Here is a 26,779-nt window from a genome sequence, read left to right on the forward strand (position 1 = left end):
TGGCGTCGGCATTTGGTGAGACTGATACTCAAAATGTCGAGGCTGATCACTGCCAGCTGAGGATTTCTTAGCTGAGGACATTTTGTTAGAGGTCATGTAAACTTCCTCATGTTCGGACTCTTGGGTGCTCTCCATGACTCTCTTTGGGGTTGTTTTTTGTCTTTCGTGTATGTTTTAAACCTTGCTCATTTTTTCCCTGAAGGATGTTCTTGGCAACCAGCTGAAGACATGAGAGCAACCCAGATATCCAGCTGTGTAATTTTTGGATAGCAAGCTCAGCAAACAAAGTCATGTAATGTTCTATATAGCAAGACTTCTAGAAGCAGTTGAAACATTTCAGGTTCAATGCACTCATGGGTCATCTGGGCAAGAGGCATAGTTTGAGCTCTGGAGCCTGAAGCAAGTGTCCATGATGCCATAAATGAAGTGGTATCCAAACTTACTGATATTTTAGGATTTTTTTTTTTAGGGTTTAACTTATCTGCAGTAACATTCTGGGACTGAAAACCCTTTCAGGCTTGTTTATACACAGTTTTGTAACAAAGTCACCTAGGTCACTCAGCTCAAAATGTCAAAAAGGAAGAAGTGTTTTCCCTCCCAGCAAGCTGTGGACGTTTCTGAATTGTTCTAGTGGCATATTAAAAGGAGGAAAATGAGCTTTATGCATCACAGATACAGGCCAGTACTCAACACGATGGCATTTTTTCATTCTGTAAATGTAAAGAAGTTTGAACCTCATTGACAGTTTCCTATCTTCACAGTGCTAGGGGTCTTATAAATAATGACTCTAGAGCAAAGTGCTATGTTTGTAAGCAGCTGGTTTCAGTTCTTTCAAATGTATTTCGCAGTTTATTCCTAATGAGAAGGGCTCCTAACTTCTATCTATGGAAAGCTGCAATTGCTGAATTTAACTACTAGCTCAAGAATGCAGTGCTGTAAGCCACAGAGCTGGCTGTAGGAGTCTATAAGATAAATGTATGCCTATTTTTAGTTTATCTAATAGCAATTCCTCCTATGAAATAGAAAATTTCCCTTTTCTGTTAGCATGGATATGGATTCTGAAACACTGGTGCCCTGTATATATGGTTATATACATACATATATACGTATGGTGTATACGTATATATAACCATATACATATATATATCTTTATATATACATATAAAAATACATATATAATTTGACAATAAATTTGGCATACTAATTTGACAAGCCCTATAGCTTCCAACAGTTTTAATCCAAGGCATCTAGATTGTCAAAGTGAAGTGGCGCTCAGCTTACTTATGAACAAGTATTTTATGTTTGTAAGGGATGTAGTCTGAATCTGAGGAAGTGTGCAAGAAGCCCAGCATGAAGGTTGGTGTTAATTTGTTCACTTAATTTGGAACAGGCTTCACCTTGTCTAATGTTTCTCTTTAACCACACCAGCAGTTTCACTTTGCACTTCCTTCCAGCTGTCCCAATGGACATCCCTGGTCTGATCTTTATCCTACTGCCATCAATGCCACCCTCAATATTTCCAACATGAACAGCAATGTGACATCTTTTTGCTTCTGCAGAGTCTCCTCTTCTTGCTCTTGAGAGTCATCTGCAGCTTCACTAAGAGCAGGAGTTGTTTTTTAGAGCAATTTCCTCAGTTCAACATATTTTCTTCAACATGTCCACCCACCAATCTGTATCTCCCTCTCTGATACAACCGTCACTATCACTGTCATACACTGAGCGTATCCTGGCATCATCCTGTCAGTCTCTTTCTGAGATTATAATGAGGGGACATGTTAAAGGCCAAATCTGGGAAGCTGCTGAAGGCCTGCAGCTTAGTCAGAGGTCTGTTCAGCAAAGTGAACTCTGCTCGGATTCATTCTTATGGAATGCACAGAATCCTTGTAGATGTATATTATGGATTAACCTCAAACAGGACAATTTGATACTGGTTAATCCTTTTGGGAAACGAAGATTAGCTAAAAAAACAAAAAGGGGGGGAAAGAAAAGTAGAGGATGCATGTATACAGTTTGTATGCTTTTGAATACAGTGGTTTTGCTTGCTTAGTGGAGAACAAGTTAATATGCTGTTTCTATTAATTATATATCATTTTTTCTTTGGGTTGTGCTCCTTCTCATGAGTCATTATGAGTGATTTTTACACAATTGCTACATATCCCCAAATTCTCCAAGTCTGAAATGCACAGGGAAGCAAAACCCCCATCACAGAACAGTGTGAGTTTTAAGAGACGTGTTAGTGCTTAGGCAGATCAATCATTTTATAATGGGCTGTAATTTGCATTTTCACCAGCTATGTTGTTTTCGTTCTTTCCTCTCCCCCGCCCCAGCAGCTTGGTCCCAGTTAGAAAGGTGAGAAATTCCATTTTGTCACTGAAAACATTAAATAAGTCTTCTTACTCTGTTTCTTACTATTGAAAAACCTCTCAGATTGGTATAAATGAGAAGTAGCGAGGTCAACAGCAAACAGGAAATGCATTAACAGTGTTTAGATACCATCGTGATGGGTCTAATGGAAAAATAAAGATTCTTAGATTTGAAAGTGAGAAGCAACCGTTGCAATCGTTTGCTTTACTTCCTGCACAAAATAGGGCAGATAATATTACCAGTGATTCCTGTGTCAGTAGCAGCAGATTGACTCCAATGTTGCTGTGCTTGTTTCTTCTGCTGGTTTTGGGTATCTTTTGGAAAATTAAGTATTTGATGTTGAGGTGCTCTGAAACCTTGATTTCTCCATCGGCAAACCATGTGAGGAGAATGCTTTTATGTTGTATGATCAGTTGGTTTCTGTTCCTATTTGTGTATGTGCTACTAGGCCTTTGGGATCATGATTTGGAGATACAGTGATTTCTCCTGGAGATAGTAACAAGTCAAAAGAACAAGTGGTTGTTTCTGGAGTTAAATAGGAAAGATGTACTGTAGTGTATGAGGACTTCAAAAAATATTTGTAAACCAGAGAAAACATGATGTGTTTAGCCACATTAAGAAATCGAGGACTTCCTTCTTCTGAGTGCATCAGTTACTTCACAGTTTAATGACATGCAGATAAAATAACAGTGTGTTAGTAAAAATCCTTCATGGTGCACACACAAAGAAGTTAAAAATAAACAATATCTCTTTTTTCAGGGGTCAAATCTGACCGATATCTGCACACAGCTCTTGCTCCAAGGGACTTTGTTAAAAATCTCAGCAGGAAACATCCAGGAGAGAATGTTCTTTCTATTTGATAATCTATTGGTCTATTGCAAGAGGAAATCCAGGTGAGTCCCTCCATGCTTATGGACCATTCAGAAGTTTTGTGAGTAGAAAGTATGATCAGTTACTGACCACTCACTGTATTCCCTGTTGCTCTGCAGGGCTGAGTCACAGGTGTGACTTCCCTCTGTTCTCCAATATTGCTATTATTTAGACACCATGAGAAAGAAGCCACTCTGTGGTAGGATGAATATGCCACACAGTAATGGGGTCCCCACCCTGAGAAATGCGTAATCTAAAGACAGAAGTTGATACAGTGCAGAAAAAAACCAGAGTGAGTTCTTACAGCTGGAAAACTTCCCAGAGCAGATGGGTCTCCAGGAGTGATGTGTAGAAGGAGGCCTTGCCAACTTTCATTGTGAGGTTATTCCAAGCAGACAAGGGTGACGTGAAAAACAATACAAAGCCAAGAAAGGGGAAAGTGGAAGACTAAGAAAACATTAAATAGATGCAGGACACAGAGGAGTGAGGAAGAGATGAAGATTAGCAAGTTGCTGTTCAGTGTTTGCAGCCATGGGCTCTGTGTGTCTGCAATTTTTACATCATTCCACCTTATAAAACTCAAGTATTACTAACACCTACTGCTTGTTATTAAAATACACTGGCAGAGTGGAGGGCAATTGCTTCTGCAGCAGTTACACTGTCTTTCAGTCCTTAAGCTTTTCACCTGCACAGCTCCAGTCTCATTCTCTTGGTCTTGCCTGAATTTTCAATACATTCTCTACGCTCCAGATTCTCCTCCTCCTCCTTCAAGTTATATTTCTTTAATGGTGGTGACCAAGTAGAATGGCCAACCCAATTAGGAGTACCACAGGGTTCTCTCCAAATTCTCATATTTCAAAATTGGGGTTTGTTTCCCAGTTCAGGAGAAATTTTGGAAACATTAAGCTGGTAAATATAATTTCAGTGATGTTCAGACTTTTTGTGTGGACAATGCTGGAACGATACGACATAAATAAAAATTATTATTCTACATTAGAAGTTATTAGAATGTAATATTAACATTTAAATCGAAAAGAAAATTGCACAATTCACTCTTGTGTGGCTTTTAAGAGTGTCTAAGTGAAGCCTTTTGACTCTGCTGAAATGAAGTAAGAAAGATGAAATGCATCGTTTTGACTCTACCAGATTTGTCAAAATCCAAACTTCTGCATGAAACAGTTCATAAATTTGTGTCTTCTAACAGAAAACTATTCCTTAGGGAATTAAAAGAAAAAAACCCAATTTGATATCTAATCTTTTACTTCTTTAAAGCTCCTAGAAACTGGTTTTCTCATCCTGTTTGTAGTTCAGGTTAGCAGAGCCCGTCCCGCGCTGTCCAGGCATTTTTCCCGGAATACTAAGGTTTAGAAAACAAAATGTTCTACTTTAAGCAACTCTTTTTTTATACAGGAGACATTACTGAGCTACTCTGTAGTTTGGCTTGATTTTGGAGGAGGCTGCTGTAACACTTTGATTTTCCCAGAGGATTGATATTGTTTATCTTTGTCTAATAATGTAGCTTGAACTGATGAAATGTTCAGAATCTGATTTCCATTAAAAAGTAGGATACTTTATGAAGTCTGCTGGGAATTGCCTAGTGTAAAAGATATATTTAGGAATCACTGAGTGACTTTAATGTTGGATATTTCTCCTGTCTAGCTGCTATTTATAATTAGTCCAGGATGGAAATTAGTGGCTATCCAGTTGTGCTGATGTGATCATTTGGCCAGCTGCATGACAAACAACTGACATGTCAGTGGGACACAGCTTTTGGAAAAACCAATACTCACCAAAAACCTGCCTGTGTCTGTTCCTAATTCACAATTGAATGACTTGGTTCTCATCTCACGCTGCGCTTATCTTGTAGAAATCACTGGAGCTTTTCGTGACTGAAAAATGCAATCAGAATTCAGACCTGTCTTTGATAAGCAGTCAACAATGCAGCCGTTCAGAATTTAGGCATCATATCTTTTCACAATAGCATAAATTAGGAGTAGCGTTGTTGAGACCAGTTTAAGATGCGTCTTAGAATAAGATCTGTGATTTTCAATCTAAGAGTGCAATCTCATCTTTTGCAGAAGCTTTGGGAAGTCTGACAAACTGATGACATAGATTTTCAGGGCTGACTATTGTTTTGTGTTTTTAGCAGGATCATAGACGGCTGTTTAAATTGAATCCTGATGTCAGGAACAATATGTTTCATGTGGAGAAATGGGCTGAGTATTTAAAGGGTTTCGCTAAGGCTGCCAGGATGGCTTTTCTTTAGATTCCAACAGTCGTCTTTAGGAAATGATCTAATGGCTCCAAGATCTCCATCCCTGTCAGTCTGATTGGATGTAAATATATGGTCATCACTAAACATGTATTTGTCACTAAAACTAGTTGTAAAAGGAAAAATTGTTCAGGAAAACTCGGTGATTCTCCCCTCACCTCAGTTCATCACAGTATTTCACTCTGACAGAATTTTTCTCTCCAGCTGTTTTTTATTGCAATATTTCTTGAACCTTATGAGCTCCTGGCAAGCTGCCATAGCAATCCCTTCACTGCACAGAGCTTGGACACTTGCCACCCCAAATGATGATCATTTGACCGGTTGTGTTTTGGTTCATATAGCAGGGTTGTTCTTAGATATTAAAGCTCAGCAGGTGTTAGTTGGGTGGTTTTAAACCTTTTATAAACATAAAAATCAGAACACAACTAGCAATGGAAGTGCTTTCCTGATTTTTTTTTTTTTTTATAAGACATTTCAACAGAGACTCTATAAAGCTCATGGATAAAGATGTAAACTTTGGTGCAAAGTCGCCACAGCAGCACTTTCACAAATGCCCCCTACAATGACATTTAACGCAAATATGACAGGCCATGTGACACCAGCCTCTTTACATGTTTTATTTCAGATCTGAAACTTGGTATATGTCCCAGAAATTTACCCAAGCTGTAGGCAAAGAAAGAGGCAAATAGAACATTTTGTCAGGGGATATTGCAGGTTTCATCCCAGAGCCATGTGCAGTTCGGTTGGACTGGCATTTCAGTCAGTCAGCAAGAATGTAAAGCTTGAAGGCACCCCAGTCTTCACATGATCTTGTAAAATATGCTCTATATCACAGTACTGACACTGTTGTACACTTATCTTTCTGTGCTGATGGAGTATTCCAGTTTTTCAAAATCAGAGGTGTGGTCGAATACCACAAGACACTATATCAGAATCCTTTTTTAATAGTCGTATCTCAGAATGATTACACTATTTATGTGTTGTTAACAGTCTAAATCCTAATTGCAGGGTTACTGGGAAAAAAGCATCTAAACGGACAAAGTCAATCAACGGGTCCCTTTATATCTTCAGAGGCCGAATAAATACAGAAGTCATGGAGGTGGAAAATGTGGAAGATGGAACAGGTATGAGACCAAATACTGTCTTCTAACAACACAGCGAGTCCAGATCTTATTTTGGAAGGTGGTATAAAAGTACTTTTCTGTCTCCTTTAATGAAATCTGAAGTAAGCTATGCAACTTCTGGTACCTTCCTTGTTAGACCAACTTATATTTGTTGAAAGACTGGACATGCTTTCAGGCACTAGTCCTTCATTCTGAAATAACCTTATGAAGAGTTTGTGTACCCGGAAGCTTGTCTATTTTTTCCTCCTAATCCAAGTTAATTTAGTAAAAGATACTTTATCTTCTTTCCATCCTTTCTTTTCTTACATCTTAAGCCATTACAGCTATAACAACAGAACTTCTGAATCATCTTCTTATTTAGATCACTACCAAATATTAGTCTTAGCCTCAAATCAGTAGCATGGAATGTGTTCCTGAACAAAATGTGGGAACAGCAGTTGTGTTACGATTCTCATGTTCTGATTTCATCCACAAAGGCCACACCAACCACCAACCCCTCCTCCTACAGTAATAAGACAGGAATTAATATTATGTCCTTTAAACAGTTGACACTGTTCCCATGTCCAGTCGACAAAAATCCTTACAGTGCAAGAAGTTAATGTGTCCCCAGAAAGTTCAGATAGACTGTCGCACTGATGTAATTGTATTTTAAATATTTTAGTTCTTCTGAGGTGAAATTACAGCGTCACCCTTAGGACTGAATCAGTCAGTTTAACATCCTATGGATACTTCTATTAATATGTGTACTTCCAGGTAAGTAACAACCAGTCATATGGACAGTCAGTAAGAATGATGCTCCTCAGAACACCTCCAGAAGTCAGGCTCTTTTAATTAAGGTGTCCCATGCTGATTTGATTGAAGTAGCAGGCCTTCTGTTCACTGTGTCCATTGTGCTTTGGGTTTTTACAGCAGATTACCACAGCAACGGCTACACTGTGACAAATGGCTGGAAGATACACAACACAGCCAAGAACAAGTGGTTTGTGTGTATGGCCAAGACTGCAGAGGACAAACAGAAGTGGCTGGATGCTATAATCAAGGAAAGGGAGCAGAGAGAGAGTAAGTGGATAATGTATTTTGTAATGCGCTGAATGAACTTGTGTACAGAGGTGTAAGGTGTAATGTATATGTATGTGTAAGTATCTGAGAGAAAAAGGTTGCAGTTTTTCCTCCCTGGGCAGAATTAAAATCAATCCTTAATGAAAAAGAAAATCCATTGATTGAAAACAAGTATTTCTGAATGTGTACCTTGGGGGGTTTATGGACTTGTGTCAGTATATTTATCAAACATTTTTATTTACCAGAGGCAGTTTCTTTGAGGCATTGAATTACTGTGGAAAAAATAACATTTAATCAATTTCATTTTTCGGTGTTGTACTTGCTAAGGAATAGTGCTTTAGATGTTTGAGAAAGTTACAGATCTGTCACTGAAGATTCTTGAAAGCAGAGAATCCTTTAATGTCCTTTGAAGTCCAAACTTCGTTTTTGTATTACAGTACTTTGCATCTAGTCTGCTAAACACAATGCTCATTGCAGTGTTGTTACCATACAATATGAACCATTTCTAACATACTTTGTCATGTTTGAAGCCCAGTGCACATTTTGATAATAGCAAGGATACTACCTTCAAAATGTAGATGGGCATGGTGTAAATTCAGAACTACCCGAGGCAACAGAGAGAATTGGTTTTGATTTTTGCTCATTGGTCAGTTCTGAATCCCACTCTACTTTAAGGATCCTGATCTTCCACATGCTGTATTTTTTTTTAATAAAATACATTTCTTGGCTCTTACTTCTACCCTCAGAATGCTAAATCATGTCTCTAAAACGTCCCATGAGTCTCCATTTTGTAGTGAGTTTTCTTTCTGAGGTCACTTACTGCTCTGCGGAATTTCCTGTGCATCAGGTAAAATGTGTGAGGAGAGAGAAAGTTCAATAAGAAGTAAAACCAGGATTATTAAAACAGACCATGTATAAACAAGGGAGCTTGAGAATATGGGGAGGTGACTTAGGAAGGGAGAAGAACTATTCCATGATAGAAGGTTTCCCAAAGCTTTCCATGCAGCATTGGCTAGTAAGATTTTCTGGTGCTTTTTGTCATACTGTTTTATGATGTGGCAGCTGATGACAGGCACTCAGGATAAGCACAGATATTCTGGCAGACATTCCAGGCCTTACTGGAAAATCTCCTTTGGATCAGAGTACTTACAAAGTCACAGAGATATCAGTGTTTGGATTAGAAAGTAGAAAGCTTGGTGAGATTCCCAATCCTGTAGGATGAGTTGGGTAAAATGTGCATTCCAGTCTGCCATTTACATCAGAGCCTGGGGAATTCAGTGATGTAAGACCAGCAGGAAGCATGTATACTGTTACACAGGCTGTTTTCTATCACAAGTTCACGTTGCAAATTAGCCTCAGCTACACGTGTCAGCATTCGCAGTGAGTTGGATCACAGTACTGGGGGAAGAAGAGGGTGGAAGAATAACAGCAGTAAGCCATGGGAGTTGTGGAGCCAAAACTTTTAGCCAGATATTGGACACATGAAAGAAATACTGTATTTGAAAGACAAAATGTTGTGCAAGTCTAATTTCTGGGACGTGCCTTTCAAGCCTCTAAACCAAACACATGAAGTGTTTTCAAAAAGCTAGAAAGCAGCTCTGATGACACAGAAGGCTATTAATTCATTTCAGTATCTTACCATAAAGCAATAGGATTTATGTCCCATTAGGGTGAACTGCTCTTCCCATAGAGTGTGTACAGTTTTCATGTCTAGCCTTACGTTGATCACTTATATTCTACCCAGTGTAAATCTGTGTAAAAATTGGGCACATAAGTACAGGACCAATTCAGGCTGCCTGGTTTCAAAAATGATAGGTGCCTAAAATATGTGCCTCTGTTTTGGACTCCAGAGTTGCCTAGATTTGCAGGTTCAAGAAAATAAAAGTATGTGTGCAGGCTAGAAGAGACAAAACTTACACAACAGCAAACCAGCTGTCCTTCTAAAGCAAATCTCAAGTGAGGAGCGCCAGCAAATGCCAGTTATGACGATAGCTGTAACATAGACATCTCTTGTTTTCAGAGCTCGTCCTCCTGACTGCAGGAGTTTTCAAGTTAACACGAGCTATGTGGAAACTCATACAAAGTGGTCGTGAAATTTTCTCTCTATCCAGTTATCTATCATTCCTTAAATCATTTGGTATTTCTTTCATTGACTGGATAATATAATTGTCGAAATGTATTTTTAGCTTAGGGTATTAGTAAATACAATAATTAAGAAAGGATGAGAAAATAATGTTCCTGTCTAGTTTTGATTTATTTAAGGATGTGAATTTGAGTGGTTTTGTGGTTTTGGCTTCAAGTAATAGAACAGTCAAAAAGTCATCTGCTCTGTCAAGCATTTTGATGCCTTGAACAAGTCTTATGCTGGCAGTTATTTTGGGGCCAAAAGTGGAATTGCAACAGGAAATCAGTTTCAGAAGATATAGAATCATAGAGTGGATTGGGCTGGAAGGGACCTTAAAGATCATCTATTTCCAACCCTCTGCCACGGGCAGGGACACCTTCCACTAGAGCAGGTTGCTCCAAGCCCCTGTGTCCAACCTGGCCTTGAACACTGCCAGGGATGGGGCAGCCACAGCTTCTCTGGGCACCCTGTGCCAGCACCTGACCACCTTCACAGTAAAGAATTTCTTCCTAATATCAAATCTAAATCTCCCCTCTGTCAGGTTAAAGCCATTCCCCCTTGTCCTGTCCCTACAGGCCCTTGTCAAAAGCCTCTCTCCAGATTTCTTGTTGGCTCCTTTAGGCACTGGAGCTGCTCTAAGTTCTCCCCTTAAGGAGCCTTCTCTTCTCCAGGCTGAACCAGCCCAGCTCTCTCAGCCTGGCTCCAGAGCAAAGCTGCTCCAGCCCTTGGAGGATCTTCATGGCCTCCTTTGGACTTTCTCCAACAGCTCCACGTCGCTCTTGTGTTGGAGACCCCAGAGCTGGACACAAGACTGCAGGGGGGGGTCTCATCAGTGCAGAGTAGGGGGGAGAATCCCCTCCCTCGACCTGCTGGTCACGCTGCTAGTGAAGCAGCCCAGGACACAGTTGGCTTCCCGGGCTGTGAGGACACACTGCTGGCTCATGTTCAGCTGCTCATCAACCAACATCCCCAAGTCCTCCTCAGGACTTCTCTCAATCCATTCTTTGTCCAGCCTGTATTTTTGCTTGGGATTGCCCTGACGCAGGTGCATCTTTCTTTGGAAGTTCTCCATGTTCTGTAAACCATTCTACTTCATGTGATATTAAGGATCTGAAGGAATTTTTGCTTTGTGTTACAGGTTTGAAACTGGGAATGGAGAGGGATGCATACGTCATGATTGCAGAGAAAGGAGAGAAGCTCTACCAAATGATGATGAGCAAGAAAGTGAACCTTATCAAAGACAGGAGGAGAAAATTAAGCACTGTTCCCAAGTGCTTTCTTGGCAAGTAAGTGGCATTTGAATTGAAAAAGCCTTTCATTCCAATCAAAAGAATGGACTCTGGATTTTCTGAGAGTGGCATTGTGAGGTCAGATCAGATGTGCTTTGATGCAGCTTAATTGAAAAGGCCAATAACCCCCATTACAGTTGTGATTTATTAAAATTAATCATTGATTCCTATTTATGCTGTACAGTGACAGCTCATTCTCCTCTACAGTAACTCTTAACAGCTGTTTCGAATCAGCTAAAGGAATAAGAAAAAATATCTTAACTCCCACAGGCTCAGGGCTGTTGGTGGCCGAACCTGTATCCTCATCTGTATACAAGCAAATGCTTACCAGGTGATGGTTAAATCCAGTAGAACTGTCCAAGTCTCAAGATTAAAGTTAGAAGTTTCCTGTTTGTGAATGTAACATACACAAATGAAATTTTGTGCACCCTAAGGCATTCGTTGGAAGTACAGGGCTTTAGTGCCTGGAAAAGAACTTTCTCAGGATAGGTATTACAAAATAATTCTTAAGTATGACACATACGGGGCAGTAGGCAAGAGACCCCATGGATGAATCGGACCACGGATTAGATACGGTAGCAGTGGGGCTGTTGTAGGGAAATATCCTGCATGGCACAGAGGGAGGCACATTAGTTGACCTGAGAAGACTTTTCTGCCTCAGCTGTTTATGATTGAAATGATCAGCTGTGGGAGAGGCAGATTATCCATTCATTTCCTTTCTCTCCCCCCCTCTCTGTAATGGCAGTTTGCAGGCAGCATTCCTTGTGTACAGGGTGTGGAAATGATGCATTGTCTTTCTGGCTGACAGAAGGCAGTCTAGTAGCACAGGCTGGCCATATTTCAACTATTAAAATCCTGGTTTTTTGAAATTTGGATGTTTTTTTTCTTCACCATCACCCCCCCACCCTTCACCCCCCCCAACTGATTTTGCTGGATTCATATTGAAACCTTTAAGCTCTGAATTTGGAGGCATGATACTGCATTTCTTATTTCCCATGCAACAAGAAGTACCAGATCAGAAACTTATGTTCTTCCAGTGCTTTTATATACGAGTCTGTTGTGGAGTCCTGGCTATTTTGCTTGATCTCAAGTCATACCTGTGATTTCCTGCTACTTCTTTTTCTTTTAAAATGTCTGTAGTCTTACATGCTCCACAGTCTGTCCTGCTGACATTCCGGTAGTGAGGACTTGACCTAACTTTGCCAATGGGTAACTGAGCCCAGACTGGGATACCTACAGCTATCCTGATCTCTGACAAAAGCATTATTTCTGCTCATGTTCCAGCCCTTCCCATAGAAAATAACTCTGCTGCTATCTTTTCACCAGTCACTTGTTGGTACAATTCTGGGCAAGTCAGCTGAGTGCAACTCAATCAGTACAATCTAGTCATGACTCACAGATGTTCTGTATCATTCCTGGGGCTTCTCCTGAGCAGTATGTATTGGCTGTGACCTGGTCATTTCTTCAGATATTCAGGCCTAAGGGAGTCACTAATAACTGTGCTGAGATGTACTTAGTGGTTTTCTGCTACATGCTGCTGAGAGTAACACTAAGGCCACAAAACCCAGTTTTTTTCTTGGCCTTTGGATATCAGATAGCATCTAGTAATTCAAGAGAGAAAATGTGGTTGCAGGAAAAAAGGGTAGGAACTAATCCTAATATCTTCAGAAACATCACATGCATTTATTTATAAGGCTGTGTATTGAACTTAACTTCAGCAAATGACTTGCTGAGTGCAAATCCATTTTCCTAACCACTCAGGTGTCCTGGCATTTAGGCATGTGACTAGTTATGCATTGGGAAAGATGTCTGTTGATGCCAATATCTGCAAATGGTATGCTTGCCATGCTTCTTGTCAGTACTGCCCTAAATTGATTGCAAAACCTTGAACGGTATTGAGCTTGTGATAGAGAGGATCTATTAACCTCAGAAGATTCCAAACATATCTGATCGGATTGCACAAACCTGATGGGCTGGATTTTCCTGTGTATTTCTTGAGTGGAAACCCAGCTGTTCTGAGTCCCTTACTTTCATCTCCCAACTACAGTTGGGAGGTGGTGTCCTGACTTGCATGCCAGCTGAGAACTGAGCATGGCAGCACTGGGCAGTGAGGAGACTCTCAGTTATACTGGAGAACTGCTTAGGACAAGATGAGGAAACAAATCAAGCTTTGCCATCTACTTTTTGAATTGATGCTTTTTTAGCAACCATCCAGCATGTACCTAAAAACCCTCTTGGAATATTTCTGGATCATGCACTCTTCAGTGCTTATAAAGTCTTCAGAGCAAATGATCACTGATTTGCTTTAAATCAAATACCACAGAAGTCTTAAAGTAACTCTTAAGAAAACCATTCCATGGTTGTGATTTTCAGGGCTGTGAGAGCAGCATTCAGGTATTTTCCTTTCCCAGGAAACTGAAAATTGCAAACTGTTTTTGCAATTGCAGACTTTAAGAAAACTGCCTTACATTTACAATCCGAATAGGCTCCAGGGACACAGTTCCAGATAAAAGAAGCAGGAAAGCTCACAGGGTAGCATTGTTCTGCTGAAGTATTGTACACTGTTTAAATGCTTTAAACTGCCATAGACCCATGGCACTTGATGGAAGAATATGCAGCAACTGGGCACCTACCCTGGGTACTTAACAGGATTACAGTCATTGTCCAGCAGGTCTGTGATGGGGCACTCCAGAGAGGGTTTGTCTTTTATTCTCAGTAATAAGTGAAGAGGATCATTCTTACTACTTCTCCCTCTGCAGTTGATATTATGTTTCAGCTTTTAAATACTTCTAGAAACAGTTCAGAATCACTGGGAAATTGAGAATGAGCTTTCCTTAGGAGATAGAGTCTAACTCACCACTCCAGTACTCTGGTTTTAGGAGTTTTACAAAACTCTGCTGGTTTCCATGGGATTCCCCTGGCATAGTTGAATAGATTCTGCTGCTTTTTCTATGCTATGACAGTTACAGAGTAGCCCCTCAGCAAACCAGAGTTTTCAGTACTGAAGTTGTTGTTGTTGTTGTTCTAAAGGCAAAATGCAAATGCTACCTACAGCTTAGATGAGTCAGGTCTGATAAACATGAAGATACTAAAAATACTTCATTTAGAGCCCACAAGTGGAGGCATGGATACTGGTTTTGATAAGCAGCAACTCTCTGCACATTGGCAAGCACACAAGGGTTTTATTGAACTCAGATTTCCCATATGTCACTCTACTTTCATATATTCCTTTTGTTCTTCTCCATGAATTTAACACATTTCTAGTATAATCACTAATTAACCTGGCAAACAGCTCAGCCCCTTAGGGCTTTGGCAGTGCTGGATTCATCAGGCTTGCAATGTCTGTTTTTCTGTACTTACTGTTTCTAATTGAGTAACATCCTACATATCTATCCAGTTTTGGCTTTTATTCTGCCCATATGTGCAGCTTTGCCCCTCTCCATAGAGAGGTTTTGTTCTGTGCTGGATGAGCAGACAGACTTGGCACTTTTTGTCTATAAATTAGAAGCATCGTGTATGTATCTGCCAGGCACCAGCTCCAGTAAATGACCTTAAATTAACCTGTCAGTGGGACTTGTGCTCTCTCTTACTGCTCTATGCTTGAATTAAGTAGGTTGAATCTTCTGTCCTAAGTCCTACTGTGCTTCCATTAAAGCCAATGCAATGCAGGCCCAGTGAAGAACAGTGAGCATATGTAACTAAGACCACAAACACTGCTTGGAGGGATAGCTTGGGTAGAACTAGCTGTTTTCTCTACTGTTCAACTCGGTTTTAAGGTCATCAGTTAATTTTGCCTTTCTTTTCCCCTTTGGATGTCTGGATTGCTCAATAGAATAAGGTTTTGTAGCATCTTGATAGATCCAGCCAGGTCATTTTCCCTTTTGTGTGCATGCTCACTATAATGAACAAAGGGGGGAATAGTGGGAAGAGTCATGGATAGGAGATCTAGATCTTGAGCAGAGCATTTCCTCCAGAAATGTATGAAATCAGTCCACCTACTAGAGGTATCACGACTTCAAACAGTTTTCACACTTGTTTCAAGGAGAGAGTCTCCTGATGGCTTGCAGAGGTGCGTGTCTGCTTATATTCAGAGTGAAAAAGCTAATTGTTTCTGTTCTGCTTCCCTTTGCAGCGAGTTTGTATCGTGGCTCACAGAGATTGGAGAGATAAGCAAACCGGAGGAAGGGGTCAACCTGGGACAGGCACTATTGGAAAATGGAATCATTCATCATGGTGAGTGCTCCATGCCACAAAGAGATGTCAGATTTCGGTAATGCCCTGGAAATGAGGGTGGAAAACTGACTGCAGCTGTTCCCGTGATGTTCAAATACTTTCCTGTACCATTCCCATCAGATCCTCAAAAGGTTTAATGACTTTTGCGATTCATGAGTGGGCAAATTTATGTCATGAAAACAGGACTTGCTGGGTATCCTGAAGGTGTTTATGCCTGCAGTTGCTTGATCTTTGTTGCAGACTGTATCGGGTGTGTATTCCTTTGTACTACGTGTTTGAAAGTCTGCACTGATCAATAAATACAGTTTTCCATGTGAGACATCAGCAATACAGAAGATAGTTGAGCAGTGCTCTTTTAGAATGGGGCACAGGTACAAACAAAGGGAGAGGCTCCAGATGATGGGTCATTAGTCTAATGAGATTGCTTGTCATAAAGAAAAGAGATGATGGAGGGTTTGTTGTGGGATTTGATCTTTCCAGCTGATTAGGCAATCAGCTAGCAAACAGTGATGCACCATATTTCTTCATCACACCCAGCAGATGACCTTGAAGTGTTGTGTTGAAGGGCATTTTAGAAGGGTAGGATAGTGCGCACGAAAGTGCTGCACGACCAAAGTAGCACAAGATGCTTGTTCGGAAACTTGAAAGTACCAGGATTCAGTTTGAGATTTATTCTGCCCCTTGCAGAGTGGGCAGGATAATTGTTGAGCAAACAGAGACCAGAAATTGTTAAGACCTTCCCTCATTAAATAGGACGTCCTGGTCTTTAATTAAAATTTCTGCTTTGGTGATATACTCACAGAATAAAACACAATTTGCAGGATCTGGTGTATATCCATTTGTGTACAGTGAAATCTCTAAACTGCATAAACTATCGACTTCTTTGAATGTCCGCATGCTCTGGATTTTGTATATCTAAATCCAATTGAGAATCAAGTCTGCAGAAAGTGTCTTTTGTGTCTGGCACACAGCAGCTCGGGTTCTGATCACTTCTGCTCTCTCTGGCAGGTACCAGAACTTGCACATCAGCAGTTCAAGCTAAAAAGATAAAATAGCCAGAATTTAAGGAGATACTGAGGAAATTGAGTGATAAAACACATTGAGTTCAGCACTTAGCACAGTGCTCAGGGTTTAGCAATCTTCTGTGGCCCTGTTTCTCAGGCAGGCTGAGAGATAGAACAGTTTCCACCTGACAGTAATGTTATGCCAAGTGAAAACGAAAGATAAAAGATTGCCTAATGTAGAACAGGGGTAAGGCCTTCATGATGGTGCTTAAGTTTTAAGTTCTTTCTACACTGGGAGACACATAGTGGGATACTTTAATGTTTAATGATTTACCAAAACCTCAAGGGGGGTATTTCCTTAAGTAAATGCAGCATTGCAAATATCTTTCAACGTCTAGCTATAACTGTCATAGGAGACACTAACATCAGGAGCTCTAAAGGTGACATTAAAAACAAACCGATGCATCTTGCTCAGGGTATTGGAGCAAGTGTAGCCTAATTAAATAGCTCCCCTGTTTAAATTGGTTGCCAAGAGATTGTACAGAAATGTAGACCACTGGTGACTTAAGGCCTATATAACATATTCCTTCGATGTGCATTTTGCAGCTAAGCTCACCTGAATGTTGAAATTGGGGCATTTGCTGTTTAACTAGAATAGGACTGTGTTGTGTCTTCAGGAAATTACAGATATCAGCAAATACTTGGGTGTAGATGTACCAACTGGCCTATGCAGAACATGGCAGGGGAGAAAAGACTAATTATCATGCTGGTGTGTTAGTTTCAGATAAGCACCAGTTTAAGAATGAGCAGGTGATGTACAGATTTCGCTACGATGATGGAACGTACAAGCCAAGAAGTGAATTGGAAGATATCATGTCCAAGGTTTGTATTACCATTCTTATTTGGAACCTTGTGATTTGTATCAGAAGAGTTTGCTCTACCTCTGAATGCCAGTGACCTGTTGTATAGGAGATCCTTAATGCTGTTAATCTTCATTGTATTAAGCTATCCATCCTAATGCCATAGGAGACATTCACTCCAGGGAGAGGAAGCAGAGCTTAGCAATAATACAGTTGTGACTGCACACGAGACTGCTGATTACAATCCTAATATAGTAAGAAAAGGTCTTAAAAGAAAACAGTAGGCTATAATACAGCATGTCTGCTGAAAATCTGGGCATTATGGTTCAGGGAGATAGAAGAGATCAATATGTAACTGCTGTTCCTGATAATTGTATGTCAAATGAGTTCTGTCGATCCCATATCTATCCACATACCTTTTAATAAATTGGATTTCTTCTTCTGGACATTAGTTCATGGGTTAATTGTGAGGAGGGATTAATGGAAAAAAATGTTGGAATGGAAGTGATTAGAGATAAAAGAACAGATTTTTTTTTTGGCTTCTGGAGGCAGAAAAGAAAAAAGAATGTTTGACAGAGAAGATAAGGGAACTGTTTTGAAAAACAGTTAATCAATAGATAATTCCAGCTGAGTAGAGACATCAGTGTCCAGGTTTTGCTAGCTTTAGCTAGTCAGTGTTTCTTTGAAAAGGAAAAACCTGATAATACCATGCATCTTTCCTTCTTCAGGGTGTGAGGCTCTACTGCCGACTACACTGCCTGTATACTCCAGTGGTAAAGTAAGTTCACCTTCATGATCCTTCTGTATATATTATAAGGCTTTGCTAAAAGGATGACATGTTACTATTAAAATCTTTCTTCTGTCTTACTATAAAGAGTAAGTTTCTGCATTTGCTTAGCTCTTTTACTACCCTTCTATCTCCACAGTTTAGATCTGTAGTTGTACTTCTGCTGGAAGATGTTGGAACTGGGTTCTGGGGGAGTGAAAGGCCAGTGTTACAGTCTTCCTGACGTTTGCTTCCCCTATCAGTTCATAAGAGCTGTTAGCATGGCAGTAGGTTATTTATTTTCTCTGTCATTTTCTGTGAGTTAAAGTGGGTGAGATTAATAAGTGACTATTGATTCAGGGCAGATTGCGTGGTGTGATTGTAGCTGCTGCATTATTTGAGTTATAGAAAATGTAAACAGATGCTAAAGTGATGTAAACAGATTCCAGTGTGATTCAAAGCACCCTAAACAAAGAAAACCCATTCTCAAGTGGAATAAAACCTGAAGCTGTAATTTGGAAAACCCCTGAAAATTCTGGATGGAATCTTCAGAATTTGGCTCTGTATAAATAAATGCTAAAGACTGAGATAATCTGCAAGCACTAGTTAACTCTCCTCCCACATCCTAGGAGGTGATTTCAAATGTTGCCTTACTGCAACATCAGATGAACATTTCTGGCCTATAATGGAAGCTACTCTAAACCATGTATGTGTTCTGTTTAGCTGTTTATGATTGAAAATTAGGCATTTTCACTTGAGAGAACTTAATTTTTACATACAAAAACCTGATGAGGAAGGAAAAAAAACCTCTGGCATGGCTGGGGTCCCAAATTCACAAAACTGACCTCTTGTCCCTGATTTGTACAATTGTTTCACCGAGCATTGTCATGCTAAAAGGAGCTGCAAAGATAGTTACAGTTCATCAGTTATAAATTTGCCTATTTAGATCTCTCTTTTCTTCCCCAGAATAGCTGTCCTATAATAGCAGAGATTTCAATTAGCCTGAAGGGTATGGAGAGAGCAGGAAAGCATGATGCAGCCCTTGGTAGGCAAAATGGTTATATATATGCATGAGCGTATTTGCACATACACATCTCACTCCTTGAGATGGCAATTCACGTGCAGAGTAGGAATAATGGTAAGTGAAGCTCAAAACCAATTTTGCTGCCCTCAGAATACCCACAAACTGAAAGGGATGTAGTCTTATGCTTTAGGGAATCAGCAAAGACAAAGTAACTGCCATAGGACTGTCTTGTGGTGTTTTATCAGTGTGCTATTTTTGTAATAGAATCCCAGCTGGAGAATCTTCTCATACCAGGATTAATCTTTGTTAGTGACAGCATGAATCTGAACTGTGTATGACCACTGAAAAATAGCAGACCCTCAGAAGTTTTAGGGTCCTTCTGGATAGACTTAACGTTCTCAGTATGTTTAGGCTCTTCTTCCCACTGTTCTCTTTCCTACTCACTTTTCCTTCTATCTCCCTGTGAGAAAACTGAATCTCCTAGGCTGTCATCCTTTCATGTCTTCCTGACATGTCTTTTTGCCTCTGACAAGCCTAATCTTAGCCTAAAGAGCTAACTTTTAGCCAAGTTAGTTGTGCCAAGCCTATACTTTCTGCTGTGCCTTTGGACCACTGCTTTACCTGTCCTCTTTGGACTGCTGATCCCTGCAATCTTGCTAAGCAAGGTTGATGAGGCTGACTGTTCTGGTGCAACCTTCCTTCTAGTAAATCAGCAGACCTGCTTGGAGTAGCAGGTGCATATGCCAAGAGGATCTGGAGGAATCATGAAGTTCAAAATACAGTTATTTTGTGGGCAACCTTGGGATGTACTTTTGCTTAGTTGTCTTCCCTGGAAATGTGGGAGTTTCCATATAGCCTTTGTCTTTATTTTCTTTAAGTAAGTTCTGACACAGATGTGCTTTGAGGACAAGATAACAGATCCCACTGGAAACAAAGCTACTTTGGGGATTGGTACAGAGAAAGTAAAACATTTTGAAAAATCTTAGATGCAAAGAAGGTTCTGAATATGTCGCTGATCTACTTCAGGGAAGTTGTGAGGATGGAAGAACTTGTCCCCACTTCCACATGTGATGGACAATACTTCACAGCGTAGATGCGCTAGACCCTGTGAAGAATATTATATTACTCTAGTTCCTGTGAGGCAGCAAAGTTCTGCTAAAATTTTAGTGGTTCCCACATCTATATTTGACTATTCACCTGCAGCTCGTGGTTCTGGATAACCCTCTAGATCATGCTCTGCTCTTGCTCAGGCTAGATTGAGATGAGGGGAAAAGTCAGTGAACTAATGTTGAAATATTTATCCTGCAAAGCATTTAACTACAAGCAGTGAAAGACTGGGCCTTGGACCAAGATCCCGATGCCAGCTTATTCAGAACTTTAGCCCTATGTCAGCATCTCTATGAAAATGTTGGGAGTTGCTTCTCACAATCTGGAAACCCCTACTCATTAGTACTCAATATTTTAATGCTTTTCCTTTATTGTTCTGACATTTCAAAGCACATTTTCTCAAGATAAGAGTGTGAGAGGGAAAAATTGCGCAGAAAACTCCCACAGCTTTGTGCTGGGTTTAGCACATTACTGGAAGAGAAGTCGAAAAATGTGTGTAAGCACTATGAGGGAAGCTTTTGTTCTGAGGACACAGATTTCTGGAAATGCTGTCATGGGTTTTTTGTTATGTTTTTTCCAAGTTCTAAAACTCCTGCTTCCCTTTCTAATTTCTCACACCCTGCGTTCTGCAAACGCACAGGCATCTCTGCTGCTGTTATTTACAAAAGCCAGTCACAACATATTTGTATCTGTAGATGATTAGTAAAAGGGACATGAGTAGGATGAATTTTAGATGGTGGTTTGATGTTAGAAATATAGAAAAAAGGAAATATCAAGTAGCGTGGTGCTAATGAAAGAGGTTGATTTGACAGAAGTGAAGAATGAACTCTTCCCTTGAGCTGCTGTATAGATACATCCGGACTGTAAAACACTCACAGTGGCTGTGAAAGTTTCTTTCTACAGCCATGCCAGTGGACTTCAAGCTTGAAATAGAAGGACCACCTCCAAGGGTGAGAGAGGAATTAATTCTTCATGGCACATTCAGCATTTGGCCTCACTACTGAGACTCTCAACAAGAGAGAGCCAATTAATGCAAATTAATTGTGGTAATGGCTTTTGTGATATGGAACTAGGAACTGGATCAAGACCACTAAACTTGTTTCACACAAGCCAGTAAACAGCCTTAAAATGGAAAGAGTTTTTCATTCTCTCATGAGCCTGGATTAAATCCAGTGACCCGGAGGTGAAAGGTGCTAGAGCCCAATGTCCAGAGCCACATAGTCCTCTTATATTTGTATCAAATTCTTTACAAGTATTTTATGAAAGACTAAAACCATCAATTATCTCCATAGCTCTGAGAAGAGGAATGGAAGAAAACAGCAAAAAGCAGCAAGTTACAATAGGGTTTCTTTTCCTTGTTTCAGGAACAGTGCTGCTCTGTACAAGGGCAGTGTATGAGATGGTGCAAGTTGTGTTACAAGGCATAAATACAACACATTTTTTAGTTACAATGGCTGAGGTTATGTAATGCCATAAAAGCACACTGTGTACTCTGTGTCTGGCCACTCTTTGGTATTTTGCTAAAGGAAGTAAAATGTGAACAGGTGACAATCAGGGGAATCTCTATTTGACACAGCAGGCTGAAGGGTGCTTAATTCAGTGAGCCCAACAAAAAAGGGACACAGAGAGAATATGTAGGGTCACTGGCGCATATATATATATATAATATCAATGCATTGATGGGTAAACACTAGAGAAGAACTGTTTATGCTTACAGATGAGGCTGGCGTTGAGCCAGTAAATGTAAGCAGGATGCAAGTGGATTTAGAGTAGAAACTAGAAGATGACTTCCAGCTAGAAGAACATGACTTTCAACAGAGCCAATGGTGGCAATATTCTGACCTGAGTTAAAGCAGCGGTTCAGTACATCTGTGAAAAGCATGTCCTGGTTGCCTCTGGCAGGAGTATGAGCTCACTGAAGATGGCTTGAAACAGCATCTAGAGAAATTTGAAATAACACTGCTCTGTATTGATCTGAAATACATTCCTCATTCAAGTTGTTAGAAAAGTTTAAAAGCTAGGCTTTTTTTTCCAGAGGAAAAGGGTATCTGCTTGTTCATTTATTTGTGACTGGGAGTCTCTTTTTTTTTTTTCCCCATCTGCAGTTCTTCTTTCCTCAACTTAATAATAGTAGGTTACAAGAGTATGTGTGGGTTTAGAGTGTAAAAGAAATGTTTACCTTTTTGTCCTGATTTTTCCTGAATTCTCTTTCTCAATTAGAGACCGTGACTACCACCTAAAGACCTACAAATCAGTAATCCCTGCAAGTAAACTAGTGGATTGGCTCATTGCACAGGTAAGAAAATGTTAAGATACTGCTGTCTTTGACAAGGAGCTTAATTCAGCAGTTCCATTTAAAATAAAACACATTTATCTAGAGAATATTACGACATAATTAAACATAATCTGATTCTTTGAACTTATGCTTTCCGTTATTGTTCATTTGGTGAAAACTTGGCGTTTGGCAACATAAAGAGGAAGAAGGTTCTTTGTTAGCCTTAGGAATGGTGAACTGGCTGTTCTTGGGGATCTTTTCTACTTCTTGTGATTTTTGGAAGACGTTTAAGGCAATGTTGATCTCTAATGCAGTATAGGTGTGGTACGATTTTAATGAAAAATGAATCTAGAGTTTTACACCAACAGCTGCACCGTTGTCTTTAGAAATTGTAGTTGCCCCACATTTACTTTGTAATGACAGAGAAGAGCCTCTAGCTTGGGAAATGAAAAATTTAGCTTTGATAGTCTAAAGCAGTCTAAAGGGAGATTGTGCCGTGTTCCTCACCATCACTCAGCTGCACGTTCTGGTTTTGTCTTAAACGATGCTGTGATTCACAGTCACACTAAGTTCTGTACTGCCAAAATGACATAAAGGGAGACTGGTTTCAATGAGAATCAGGCCTCTCACAACAAGGGATGTTGTCCTTCAGAGCTGTTTCCTGCAATTGCGTTTGACATCCCCCTACATTAATAAGATTGACATGATTTAAGGTTGTTCTGTGCCAAATAACTGAATGAGAATGGAGTAGTCAATTGTTTTCCTGTTAAGAGCATGGAGGAGAGAAGGATATTAGTATTAAGGTTGTCACATCGGTTACATGTAATTTAACTGGGTCTTCTTCATGGAAAGCTGAGGGGGTGGAGGGGGAGTTTGCTTTGGCCAAAGAAGAGAGATGTAATCAGGCTAATTTGGCCAATATAATAGTTAATCATAGAGCTGTAGGCCATAGAAGGACTCAGATAGCAAAGTAAAACATCAGCTCTTGGTCTGGAAAAAAGGTAGCTCATTTCCTTCCCCATTTTCCTTCCTCTTCATTTCTGTTTGCAGTTTAGACTATAAATGCCACTGAGAGCCCTCCCTAATAAGAAAAATGTTTTTCATTTCCTTGAACCTTTACAAATACCCATAAACTGAACAGAGCAAAAGACTAAGAACCATTTTATAATCAAAGAAATTGTGTCAATTGTATTTTGTACCCTTATCCTCCTAACTGGATATTGTTGGTTACTGTACGTCTGCAAGAGTTGAGTTGAGTCCTCAACGAAGCTTAATCTTGTGTATGTTTGAACAGTTGTATTCAAACATGATATATGTTATTATCCGCTATGTATTGTATGCACTCAAAGTCTGGGGCTGGGTCGGCATTAAGAGCCCTGTCATGAAAATTGCAGTGCATTTGTGGCTCTGTGGGTATCAGGGGGTCTGCAGGAGCTGAGCATCTCTGACCGTTGGGTTTATTAGTAAGTACCCTGTGATATGCTAGCACAGATTATTCACTACAAGGGAGTTTTTGCATGTGAGAGAGGAAGGTCAAGTGATTTCCTAATGACCTGGAGATTTAATACTGAATTTGATTGATGTCTTTTTATTGTTTAGAGCTCTTAACAATAGCTGAATCCTATTGCAGTTACCTCTATAGTATGTCTTAGGCCAATTGTGCATGAGACACTAAAATAAGCGTTAAATATGATGATGGAGGGAAGCACATATGAGCATAAGTGCTGACTGGAGATGGCACAAAGTCAAATCCCGGAAAACAGTGCTGTATTGGAGTTCTCACAATACTTTAGCGACCCTTTGAATGTAACAGGGAATAAAAGGAGAAATATCTGATACATATATCCATGGACTTAGACTGAAAGTGTCTGCAAATTATATTATAGTTCCTATATGTATTTAGATGTAATCCTTGAGGGAAAGGGCTTCATTCTTTCATTGATTCTGGACCCTCTCAAACTCATTTTGCAACCTCTCATTGCCAGTAGGCTGAGAACGAAGAGGAACAGAGATCTCACAAATGTCAGAGCACTTGTATTTCACAGAATCTTAGGTGTTACTGAGAGTGCACTAAAAGACTGCACAGCCCCAATCCCAGTACTTCTGTCATCTGGTTGAGGATTTATACCCAGACCTCCAGAACTGAACTGTGATAAAACACTACCAGTTGAATCCCCAGTCCTCAGTCTAAGAAACTTAAAATGGCAATTTTATGAAAGGTAGAATGGAAGTAAAGGGACAAATGCAATGTAGAAACCTGCTGGTAATATTCTTTAGGACTTTTGCTCTAGTGGGTGTCTTATCTCTTCCCATTCATCCATCCTTCCATCCACTTGTTTTTTCTATTGCAGGATATATTGCATCTCTGTGCATTGCATTACCTTAGGCTTCCTTCTAAGTGAGAAGGAGCACTTCATAATCTTAAAACTCTTTTTCCATGATGTCAGCAAAATATTACAATGTGTTTTGGTTGCTATTCTTATCTGTGTTCATCTGCTTTCTTTTCTCCTGCATGTGGGTTGTAAAGAATCTAGGTCATAGATCATCTTAATTGCTGGGCTTATGCATCTCAAAACAATCAACCATGGACCATGATTAGGGCTTTAGATATCATATCATCACCAGAACTAGACAACAATAACAACAATAGTAATGGTGGCTGTAGTAATAGTAATAATAATAGTGTGCTCTGGACATGATTCTTCATTATGGTACTGACTGTAAACTATATACTTCTGCTGACTCAAATTCAGTGATTTTGTTTGAATAAACCTGAATTATCTTGTCAAAACAAGTATATCTAGTTTCACATTCCATTTCAGAATGGAAAAGTTATGAGACACATTCTGTCAAGATTATTGATTGTAAGTGGTTGGTTTTTCTGAAGATTTTTTTTTTTACTGGTTTCATTGTATTTGGACAAATTGCTATATTACATTTAGAAGTACTTATGGGTGAGCTGAAATATCTATTTTAAGCTGTATTTTATAATTAGAGAATGTTGTTTTGCTAGGGGAAGATTCTGAGGCCAAGTTAACATCATCAGGAGTAGCCAAGTCTGGTTTAGAGCCTTCCTACACAAAGATTTTGTTGCCAATAAAAAAAAAAGGTAGATTCCTAAAGCCTAAGAGAGTAACATTAGGAGGCATTTCTCTTCCAGTTTATTTACAGTTGAAAGAATAAAAGAGATTTTTAAATCCCAGCCTCTATAAAATAAACTACCCTTTTATCCTATAAAGTAATAGAAAGCGAGTGTTGAAAATGAGGACTTATGAAGACTTGAAATTAGTTTATGGTAAAAGTTTAAACTTCAGGTTTATTAAAGCCCTTTCCTTGGCTGTCCTTGTGCGATCACCTAATCATGCACTTCCTCCAGAACTGCCTTGGTTTTTTGTCCTACCAAGACAACAGTATTTAGTTCTTAATGTATAAATGTCATGCATCTCAGAAACTCTCTTCAAGAAGAGCCAGTAGTGCTGCTGATTGGCAAGGGCTGACCCTATTTTATCCTGTATTTAAATAGTATCTTTACACCATAGCAATGTTGTTTGCCAGCATTTGCCTGTCAAACAGCTATTGCTTTCCTTAGTAGGACCTGAAGTGGGAGTGTTGTTCCACTGACAAGATCAGAGGGCTCTCAGTCTTCAAGCTGGTTTGCTTAAAACAAAAGTCAGTGCACTGCAGTTCTGCTAGAGCTTCAGGTATCTAGTTCTCCAGGTGGAGGGAGAAAAGGAAGGTGTGATACTTGTGACAAGGTGTGATACTTGTGTAGGACAGAGCTTCTAATTTAGTAGGACTGACAGTATTATGCTGAAATCGTTCCTCTGCCAAAGCAGCAGGGGACCTGCTGGAATGAGCCGACCTACTGCTCGTAGAGAGGTAGCAAATTCCAGCTTCTCCTGTGCCTGTCTGAGGACTGGGAAGGAGGTAAACTTGCATCAAGTGTCCAGTGTTAAGAGTGTTTTTCACCCATAGTACCTGCTGATTTTCACCAACACTATTTAGGACTTATATCTCTGCCTAAAAAGTACAACCAGCATGTTTATAAAGTCTTCACTTCTGGCTGCAAACTGGCAGATACATAGATAAAACTGGGTGTTTCTTCTGTTTACCTGAGTCGTAGATGCAAAACTTCATGCTGCGATTTCAAGGAATTTTGTAAATTTGGAAGTCACCTTTGGTACCTGTTTTGCAATACTGCAGTCAGGGCTTCAGATAGTGAGAAACTGAAGCCTTTGTTCTTAGGTCTGCTGTGTAAAAAAAGAATGCCACTGCAGTTTTAACCAGCCTGACCTTTGGAGTTCACATATGCTGGGTTTACTCAGGTTTTTCTCCCTTTGGTTGAGTACAGATAAGACCTCCCAACTTCTCTCTCTCAGAATGAGTTTTATTGTCTGTGACAAA

At 39.9% G+C, this 26,779-nt stretch overlaps 1 protein-coding gene across 2 annotated transcripts in view; it reads left to right on the forward strand.

The window, feature by feature from the left end:
• Nucleotides 1-26,779, forward strand: part of PREX1 (phosphatidylinositol-3,4,5-trisphosphate dependent Rac exchange factor 1) — a 149,833-nt gene that overhangs the window by 87,907 nt on the left and 35,147 nt on the right. For both annotated transcript variants that reach the window (XM_030503500.1, XM_030503501.1), the window contains exons 7-14: nucleotides 3,127-3,260; nucleotides 6,518-6,633; nucleotides 7,543-7,692; nucleotides 10,956-11,103; nucleotides 15,239-15,339; nucleotides 17,122-17,225; nucleotides 17,932-17,981; nucleotides 22,321-22,396. In XM_030503500.1, coding sequence (XP_030359360.1) covers nucleotides 3,127-3,260; nucleotides 6,518-6,633; nucleotides 7,543-7,692; nucleotides 10,956-11,103; nucleotides 15,239-15,339; nucleotides 17,122-17,225; nucleotides 17,932-17,981; nucleotides 22,321-22,396 — 879 coding nt within the window. The remainder of the gene's footprint in view (nucleotides 1-3,126; nucleotides 3,261-6,517; nucleotides 6,634-7,542; nucleotides 7,693-10,955; nucleotides 11,104-15,238; nucleotides 15,340-17,121; nucleotides 17,226-17,931; nucleotides 17,982-22,320; nucleotides 22,397-26,779) is intronic.

Source organism: Strigops habroptila, chromosome 13 (assembly GCF_004027225.2).
Source record: "Strigops habroptila isolate Jane chromosome 13, bStrHab1.2.pri, whole genome shotgun sequence".
NCBI classification, from domain to species: Eukaryota; Metazoa; Chordata; class Aves; order Psittaciformes; family Psittacidae; genus Strigops; species Strigops habroptila.